Source organism: Antrostomus carolinensis, unplaced genomic scaffold, assembly GCF_000700745.2.
Source record: "Antrostomus carolinensis isolate BGI_N321 unplaced genomic scaffold, ASM70074v2 scaffold1284, whole genome shotgun sequence".
Classification (NCBI taxonomy): Eukaryota; Metazoa; Chordata; class Aves; order Caprimulgiformes; family Caprimulgidae; genus Antrostomus; species Antrostomus carolinensis.
In genome coordinates, this window is record NW_010311171.1 from 8,287 (window position 1) to 18,484 (window position 10,198).

The following is a 10,198-nucleotide window of genomic DNA, read 5'->3' on the forward strand; positions in this document are numbered from 1 at the left end:
CTTTCACACAACCTCCCCTATTCAGGTGTCTTGAGCTACCTGTCCAGACTCAAGCATCACTTGCAAAGCTGTAAAGATGTAGCCTATCGCCATCTCCTCCCTATGAATATGGCATTACAGGGCTCATCTGCATATGCCTGGTTAAGAAAGAGAACACAGTCAGCTGTGTACTATAACACCTTCAGTAACATGGAATCTTCGATTTTAGAAAAATATTTTAATTGTCAGTTCACAAGTAAAAACTATCACTATTACAAAACATCTTGTAATACTACAATACCTAGCTTGGAAATAATTTTGTTCTTATTGCTGTTGCATGTAGTTGTCAGAAGCTGTGTCAGCATGAAGGTATCAGTGGGCTTCCCACTTGTCATAGTCAGCTTGTAAGGGTACTCATAGGAAGATACACTTTCCTACTTAATCCTCACACAATTTTCACATGTTTTAGGCTGCCCTGACTTTTTTCAGACACGCATAATTGACACCTGACACTACATATCAAAATCTTTCCCAACTTAAATTGTTTCATATAACAAATTTAATTTGCAGCCTTTAGACAAAGAACATTCACTCCAAAAAAGTGAACACTATCACTGACACCACCTTAGCTACTTGAAAATCCTATTACTGTGTTCTGACAGCTATCAGATATTAACTCATTCATTTCATTTTGTTTGGTTTCTTCCTTATTCTCATGGTTGGGATGATGTTTTGGATTTCCAGCTTTTTTAGACCTTCTGAGGAAAAATTTTGTCAGTAAGTAACATAATTCAGCCACATTTAAAAGAATGCAAATACTGGACACAGCAATCATGAAAATAGTAAACACTGTCTTTTCAGTAGGTCGAGAAACAAAGCAGTCTACTGTGTTGGGGCAGGGCCAAGCATTACACTTCATTAAGCGAGGCATTCGGAACCCATCATACATGAAATAAAATGCATACATGAAGACTGCTTCAAAGACTAGTCTGAAGAAGATGCTGCTGGTGTAGGTCCACCACAAGGAGCCCTCAATATGAAACCTCTGTTTTCTGATTTCTTCAATGTCCTTGTATTCGCATTTCTGGTCTCCCTTTCTGAACTGCCTTTTCTTCTCATGCCTCCTGTAAGCTACATGCATGGCCACCAGCAGTGCAGGGGTAGAAACAAAGATCAGCTGCAGGGCCCAGAGTCTGATGTGAGAGATGGGGAAAAAGTGATCATAGCAAACATTCTTGCAACCAGGTTGCAGAGTGTTGCAGATAAAGTCATCTTGTTCATCTCCCCAGACTCTCTCTGCAGCCACAACCAGGATCATGAGACGGAATATGAACATGACTGTGAGCCATATCTTCCCTATGCTGGTGGAGTGCTTATTTACGCCTCCTAAAATGGTATGCAGGGCTCCCCAATCCATTGTCTTGTTTTAATCTTCTGACCTAAGACAAGACAAAGAAACAAAACTAAGATTAATCAAGATGGGAAACAAATACCATCAAGCACATGGTATAAAATAAATGCCGTATCATACAATTGCAGCATATCCATTGGCTGTGGCAACATTTTGTTGACACAGTGGGCTTACCTATAAGCAATGATAAATAATAATGTAATCATGCATCAGTAGGCAATATTTTATTACTTGATTACACACGGTATCACATTCATTCAACTTCTAGGTGTATTTGCCAACTGAAAACAGCCATTAGCCACATTAAGCAGGAAAAGCAGACGGGAAATTGACATAAACAGCCTTAAATTAAAAGCTACAACTTCTAGTAGTTTGATAACAGTAACAAAAGATAACATCAGCCAGAAGTAAGGTGTTACATTAAAAAATAAAGTCTTAGCTAGAATTCCTATATAAATTAAGTCAAGTTGTCCCATCCTTAGTTTTAGAGTGTAAACAACACTTTCACGAGTAATTCCAGCAATAAAGATAGGCCTTGAGAAACTGCTGCTGATGCATTCACAAATTCAAAGCAGGGCTCTGTATTGTTAGTTGAAGCACATTCCCCAATAGCTTGAGGCAGTAAAGGTGAAGTCTTAGTCATTATCAATCTCAACTAGGATGTTTAAAATCAGTGCTTGAAGATTCATCCCAAAATTGCATTTCTCACCACTAACTACAAAGAGAGCCTAGGGTAACTAGACAAAGGCTCCTTCATTGTCAGTGCCATCAGGCAATTCCCACCCCACTGCCCTGTAACACAGACTGCATTACTCCTAGAACTGGGGAGATATTTCATGTCTGGGAGAGCATTAAAGTCAACATTTGAAGAGTTCAGACACACAACCAGCAGTAGCTCAGACTTTTCAACAGAAGCATATAGTTTCTAGTAGGTGAGTTTCAAAGTACTATGACTGTAATGAATTAAAGGATTTCACCTTTGTCTCCCACATACCTCCCCAGGAACACCACAGTTGTCTGGGTAAGTGTAATCTCCTTTCACTGGTTCCATAAACTACATTTCCCTCAGATCATGCTGGGTGACTGTGTCAGGTTATACTTCAGGAGGTAAAAACCAAGCAGAGTACCCAAGACTTTCTTCAGATTGAAAAGAACCTTTCCTGACCCTTCTTCAGGAGGCAGAATTTATGTGGGCTATTACCTCTATCAGTCTGAAAACAGTCCTGGAAGCAGAGTTACCTTTCTAACCTGCTAGGTTATTTTTCCAAGAATAAAGTTTATATTTCATTAGCATATAGATATGGAGAAAGGCTCTGTAGGTTAACGACCCTATAGGGGCACAGGAAAGACCCTTAATACCATAAACACTTACAAAACATACTAACCAGACTTTCAAATATTTCTTTTCACCCCTTTCTTTGCCATTTGATTTTTCATTAGACCAGCCTTTCTTTCAGGATTTGCTTTGGAGATCCTTGTATGTTAAACACAGGAACAGTTACAACTTTATTAGTGGTTTTATTAGTGTTTGCTGTTACTATTACACACACATTGCAATTACAGTACTTACAAAGTGATACTACAACTAAGTATTATGACTAGAAACACGTATGCACCCCTGAATATAAATCCTGTAGAAGACTGGCACCATGTAATCAGTGGTATTACACACATCATTCACCCATCCTTTAATTCCACCAGACTCCTTGCATCTCTTCTCTCATTGTTCCTTCTTCTCCCTGCCTGTCAGCCATCTCCTTACAGTGTGAAAGGCTGAGAAGTGGAACCTGAGTATCCCCTCCTCTTAAGCCCCATTTCTTACACTTCACCTCTAGTTGTACACCAGTACTGTTGCCTTTCTGTTACCACAATTTCACAAGGATTTGTTTCCACATGCAATCACTCCTTCCTGTCCCCTATGCAGAACAGGATTCCAAATACAAGTCCCTCAAGGTAGTTAAAGGGTACCTCATCTTCAGTGGCAAAGTCAGCTCAAGATGCTTCCCCACCACTGTTTGCTCCCAAGGTCACACAGTTCACCTCCTGCAACTTCACGGGGGGTGCTTTATAAACCAGGTGACTTGTTCAAAAGTTATTCCCAGTTCTAGTAAGTTTTGGATTTTTTAAAACCAGATCCATTTCACCAATCTGCTTTACAGCACAGACCCACAAAGCATCTGAAAAGCACAACCTCATTTAAAAACCAGGCTGCAAATTGCAAATAGTGGGTAAGAATGAGCAGTCAGTGGGGAAGAGCATTTGGTAAAGCTTTATTGCTGAGGACAATACATTGTGAACTGTACTCCACCTGACTTGCTCCATCTCCTTTGAGAGTATATTGTGTTTGCTAATCCAAAACATGGTGCTTCATGCTAGCAAAAGCATGTCTGTACCTCAATCAATGCAGAAAAAGCCACCATACTTTGGAGAGGCAGCCTTTTGCCCCAAAGCTCCTAGTGACATCTCCTCTCCTTCCCAAAAAAGCCTTTGTCTTTCATATCTGCCCAAACCTTCCCTCCTTCACCATTCCCACCTACCTTTCCAAATCCTCCAATTCTCTCCTCTGCTCCTCCTGCCACCATCCCCTATTCTTCCTGCTGCTTACTGAGCTAGCCACCAACCTTTGCTCCTTCTTGCTGTACCTTCATGGTCTCTCAAGCACATTCTTATGCTGGTACAAAGTCATATGACTTCTGGGACACTCCAGAGACCGATATATGCACTGATCAGACACAGTAAAGTTTCACTTTCTTCTCCCTGAAGGGTGGCATAGTTAAGATTATAGGGCCATATTCAGGGAACCTGGATTTCATCCAAATACTCTGGCCCAGTGTTTCCTGCTAGCTGGCTTTAAACAGCTCTCATCAATGCAATTTAGAGGGTCTAATGAAGGTAATTCAGAGACTGCTGAAGTGCCCACCCATCTCCAATAAACAGAGTGACCCAAGCAGAATTTAAGTTAAGGCATCAGTGCAGATCACTCCAGCTAAACATCAGGTTTGGGCTATCTGTATTGATGTGATGGCTCATCTACTGCTAACTTACTCAAAAACTAGGATGTTGACTCATGATCATAGGTTATCTTTCATCCAGATACTTGCTTTTAAGACCTTTTTACTAGCAAGTAAAATATTAACTGTCTTGCTGACCAAAGAAGAAAGCAGAAAAGCTACTTCCCTTTAATGGGTGGTAACTCTTATTTTCATAGAGCTAGTCCAGATACTATTTCTCTGTGAGGAAATCCAGCTAAATGCCTACAGAAATAACAGTAGGTAGACAGTCAAGGACTTCGCTGCTTTGCTGGGTCTCAGAAGTACAGCACAGTACAAGAATAAGTTAAAGACATGAAAGCTTAGGGGAAATTTTTTGGTGAAAAAAGTAAAGTAGGAATGAGGATAAGGACTGGTTATAAAGGAAGAAGCTGGGAAGAACAGAAGGTAGCTGAAGTCAGTGAGGGTAAGTAACTGAGCATTTAGAACCCACTCTAACATGGGAGTGTATTATCTTTAAGTGTGAAATTTTCCTTAAAAAAATTGCAATACAGCATGCAAATAAGCCTTTCCAAGCCTCAGCACAGATCTGTTCTGCTGCCAGCTGAACCTTCCATTCCTTGAGGATAACTGTAGTATATATGGCTGTTACAGTAGGAGATACAAGCGATCATAAAAGATCACCACACTCCACTGAAAAGGGAAGTGGTTCTGTATGCTCACACAACATGTAGAGGCACAGAAGCAGGTGTTTTGTTTTAGTTTTGTTATTTTTTTCTTCTTCTGTTGGGGTTTTTTGTTGGGTTTTTTCTCCCCACTTAGTAGGCTAGACAGCAGCAAGACCACTACAGCTCAACCATTTCTGTAGTTCTCCAGCTTCTGGGCAGTGTTGTTTTGAACTGTCTGCCATGGCTAGGTTGCCTACTTTAAAGCCAGCTCCTCTAAGCCTACATTAAACCGCAACCACAGCAGGGTGCATACACCCAGTGAAAATCCCTGCAATTCACAACACTGAGGACAATTACCATTGGGCTCCTGTGTTTATGAGTACAGCTGGTACTTTTTTGACTCTGTTACTGGGGAAATAATTAGTCAATGGTTAAATCCACAGCTTCAGCAAACCACTGCTAGAACACAGTGAAGGTAAAACTAACAGAAGATACATTAATTTCACATACACAGCACAACACTTGCTGCTATTTTGCTATATTATCAAGCAAAAAAAGTAGTTGTTAGCAAGTGTTACAGTATTTGCTTATGCTATAGGAACATCTATAAATCCCAGTCAATCAAGAAGAGGTCCACAACATACTAACATAAATTCAGAGTAAGATTATAATCCTCTCCCCACAGCTACAAATTGGATACTAGTTTACTTATTCTACTGGAATAACACAAATGTGTAGAGGGTGTTCAGATGCCTCCACTCCTGTCAGAATTTTAGTGTAGGGTGTACCAAGAGCTATCGGGCCAGTATGACACTCCACCATTTTCAGTAGTGCCTCCAGACACTGCTAGAAGATCAGCAGTTTGCCAAGACAAGAGTCACTTTACCCTGTGTGAGAATGCATTAGCCAAGATAATCTTTAAGCAAAAACAGCACTGGTCCCTCCCTACCCCCCAAGCTGGGAACAAAGATAACTTGGACACCTGAGACTGGCATTCCAATGCAGCACATTTGCTGTAGAAAAGCTTTATAACATCCAAACTGCATCAGACCCAAGATCATTACCAAAATTATTTTATGACCCAACTTCACAAGAAGTAGTGCTGTATGTTGAGGTCCAGTATGCATTCAAAGGTGCTGCTGACACAACTTTCCCTTCAGGTATTGATCTAAACAGTTATGCTGGGAGCTCACATCGTACCAGCATCAAGGTCTCTTAGAGCTGTATGTGCTCTTTCACACCCAGATGAACACACAAATCTGGATTCCAGCAGTTTTATATCAGCATACATTCACTCTGCCAACCCGGGGTCTAGCTTATTGCTAAGCAAAACAGCAAGTACTTAATTGCTAGCGTGTAGATATTGTTATTTGTATTGCTGAGTTAGTTTTGGTGCTGTACCAAAACAGGACTGAACCAAGGAAGCTTCTAATAAACGCAGATTAATGTCTTCCAAAGACAGCATCCTTTTATTTCACCAAGAAAGGCTGGCATACCGGCTACAGCAGTTACTTGCTAACTCTCTGACTGCCTACCTAATTTGTCAGCCTGCCCCATGCCTCAGTTTCCCCAGATATTAAACTGGGGATAACAAAATCTCACCATCTCACAGGACTGTTCTGAAATGCTCCACTACAATTACAGTCTTCACAGACTCATACTTCATTACCAGTGTACTGTGACAGATAAGTACCAGTTCAAAGTTGGAAGTACAGACCTTGAATTCAATCATCCAGGATATTCCTGCTATCTGAAAAAGAATACAGCTCCCTACATTGCTGTAACTTCAATGCTGAGTTCAAACTGTAAGAAGATGAAGCTTTGAACTCAGGCTTTGGCAATCAACATCCTTTAATTTCACTACTATAGGCAGCTTCCAGCTATTTTAATTTTACAGTAGTATATTAAAAACTCCAAGGAACATGCAGCTGGAACACTCTGAAATATCAACAACTCCCCTTCTTTCCTAAAAAGCTGAATAAAGATCAAAAGAGCAGACTAAAAAAAACCACAAAAGCCTGTGCAATTCTCTCTAGTAGTTCTTTAACTTTGTTCTGAACACGTATCTCCAGATCAGAGTGGAAACTGAAGAACAGAAGAGCCAGGACAGAGGGATTACAGTATATCTGATTTGACACAAGAACAGGCAAAGACTAATCAGGAACAGGAAACCTCTGTTAGTTGCAGGTCTGAACACTGCAAGCATTGTACTTTTCTTCTACTCAAGTTTATGAGAACAGGAGGTATTCTTTACTCTAATTGAACCCTGTGTGAAACCCAGAGATAGCCTTTAACACAACAGATTAGGACAGATATGTATGTAGTCGAATATAAAAAAGTATGCTACTTAATATCAACAGCATTAAAGGTTCATTTCTACCTGCAATGAGTGCCTTATGACTGTCCCACATTAATGACCCTACATGAGTTTTAAGTCATTTTCCAAGCATGTCTGGAAACACCCATAGCTATTTTACCAGCCTGCAACCGCAAACAGAGGGTTATCATCCTCCAGAACATCTCTGCACAAAATTCACTCCACTTGTGAAAAACAGGAAATCAGAAGTGCCAGTCACACTCGAAGGCATAACAAGACAGCACAGGTCCTAATGAATTTAGTCCCTCTCAGCCATTTTCCCCTGTAAATCTTTCCTTCAAAACATGCTTTAAATTTCTTGCTTTCAAAGAAAGCCAAATTCCTACAGACTATGCCTTCACTGATGCAAGTGTCCTATTTCCCATAATTTTAAAGAAAGTTTTATACACACCATGCCTTGCTCCCAGTCATGAAAATAGCAACTTTTTAGTTACACCATTTTCATGTATTTTTCTTTCCCTTTTTTTTAAAAAAAACCCCAACCCTGTTATTTAATTCCCATTTCCTTCCCTCTACACCTGGGCAAATGTCTACAATTCCCTATACAAATCTGCCCACTCCCACCTCAATGTAACAAAGTTGTCACTGTCTCTTTCACACACTGAGTGTGTGTGCAATGCAGCTTTTCCTTGAGTGTGTATTTTGTTACGATTCCTTTTATCAAAAGTAAAGACAAAAGCAAGCTTTTTCTTTTTAAAAAAATCTATTACAGGAAGAAACATTTGTACAAGATAAGGAATAGAATTAGTTTTCAACTTTCTTTTATCAGCTAATAGGAGATGTGCTTCTCTTTTTCCACATTCCTTCTGTTTTGACAGTATGTTATCTCAAACTGGTGTTTGGCCAGGCAAGAGTCACAGTTCTCCTCCTTTCAGATAACTTATCAGTCATTAAATAACAATTAAAAGCAGTGAGGAACAGAGCAAGGAAAAAAAAGTAAAAAGAAAATACAAAGATTTGACCCATACTCTTGTCCCATGCAGTTTCTGGGACCACTGATTTCACTGGAACTGTTAAATGAATAACAACTCACAGGTACCAACTGAGCTTATGCAATGACTGTTACCAAGAACTTGTAGTTATATCTCAAAATTCTGCTATTTTTCCAGCTACTGAGATAGTTTGCTATACCTTTTTCACTGTACAATATTTTTGTACATTTTGCACAAAATAAATGAGGTTGCCCAAGTAAACTAGCAGGGTTATGCTTCATGCACTGCAAAATAGCAACACAGTCACAAGTCCTGAAGTAGCATGCTATGCTAGCGTAAATAAAGGTGCTTTGGCTTACAGTCGGTCTGTGTCAATTCCTTTGAACCAGTACAAGCTTCAGAAAGTTGAGAGAACTAGTCCTGTCAGGACAGAATGAATTCCTCCAGAGAAATACTTTAATTAATGACTTTTTATTGTTCCATTTTTAAGCTCTTTGATATGTAGTCTTTCTACTACCAATATTGAGACTGACAGTTCTGGGTACTGAAATCTCTCAGAAACCCTGACACATGCAGTAGAGGTAACCTCATGGCTCTGCAAACATGTTGGAAATCCCACCTGGAAAACTACACTGCAATGTCTAATTGACACACAGAGGTGCCTCCTTCTTCCAGGCTGAGGCTCAGCCCATCATTGCCCTGTCCTTGAAGCCAAACCTAACACAATCAGGGCACATCTTTCTGCCTGCTGCGTTTTCCCTAGGGCTTTTCAAGGTAATTAATTACCCGGCGAGCAGGGTTTCCCGGCTGAACAGTAAAGAGCAGGAAATACTAGAAACCATATATAACTTTTTAAACAAAATCAAGGATGAAAATATATTTTATTCTGCTCTGGACTCAGTGCACACATGTACATCATGGCAATTCCAAACAGAATCAGGGCCCAAACACTCATATAATTTCACACAGGCCACAGCCAATAAAACCTCATGAGTGACCAAAGTCAGAAAAAAATGGGTTTAAAAGAACATTTTAAAGACAAAAGACCACTTTCTTCTTTCAGCCCTCTGCCTGTTTTCTTAGAGCATTTCCAGGCTACATAGTGAAAACTAATGAAACACAAGACAAAGGAATTAATTCTTCTATTGAGGAGAAAAAAAAAAAAAAAGATTCTTCAATACAAGAGACTGGAAAAGTAGCATCAAAACTAGGAAAGCCCAATGATGGGAAAAACAGCATGCCACAGAAACCTGGTCAGCTACCAGCTCCTGCTGCCAGCTAAGCAAGCCCTCCTGCCCTTACTCCACCGTCTCCCTCGCACCTTACTTAAGGGCTCGAGTGCTCATTCCTCATGCAAACTTATCCAGCCCCGATGCTCAGAAATACATTTGTTTCTGACTCACACCTCTCATTTTCAATTCCCCCTGTAATTCTGCGGAATGTTTCCAGTGTGTGCTCAGACGCTCACAGGACCTGTCAGTTGTACTGATGCAAGCTGTTTACCTCCACACAGCTCTCCTAACGTCTCTAGGCGTGTCGCAAATTACCTGTAACTGCGGAAGCCTTTATTTTGCCTGGTGTTTTAGCTGGTCGGGTACGTCACATAACGTGCTTATAGAGGGCTGTTAGGAGAACATGAATTTAAAAAATATATTGTTAGGCGTTAAATAGACGATTTGCAGTGACAAGAGCATTCCCAGTTACAACCGCCGCGGGGTTCAAGCACTCCGCCTCATGTTAAAACTCGGGAAGCGAAACCGAGCGCTCCCAGGTCGAGCGGGGCTGAATCCTGGCCGGCACCAGGCTGTCCCGCACAGGGTGCCCCTCCACCGGCCCCGGCC

At 40.7% G+C, this 10,198-nt stretch overlaps 1 protein-coding gene across 1 annotated transcript; it reads right to left on the reverse strand.

Annotated features, from left to right (window-relative positions):
• Positions 1–263: 263 nt before the first annotated feature.
• Positions 264–1,414, reverse strand: LOC104520161 (gap junction beta-6 protein). Its single transcript, XM_010166626.1, has one exon. The coding sequence runs from the start codon at positions 1,394–1,396 to the stop codon at positions 605–607; it is 792 nt and encodes a 263-aa protein (XP_010164928.1). The 5' UTR covers positions 1,397–1,414; the 3' UTR covers positions 264–604.
• Between the last annotated feature and the right edge of the window lie 8,784 nt (positions 1,415–10,198).

Coding starts and splice junctions, on each gene's coding strand:
- LOC104520161 (XM_010166626.1), bottom strand. CDS start 1,396: ATGGATTGGGGAGCCCTGCATACCATTTTAGGAGGCGTAAATAAGCAC.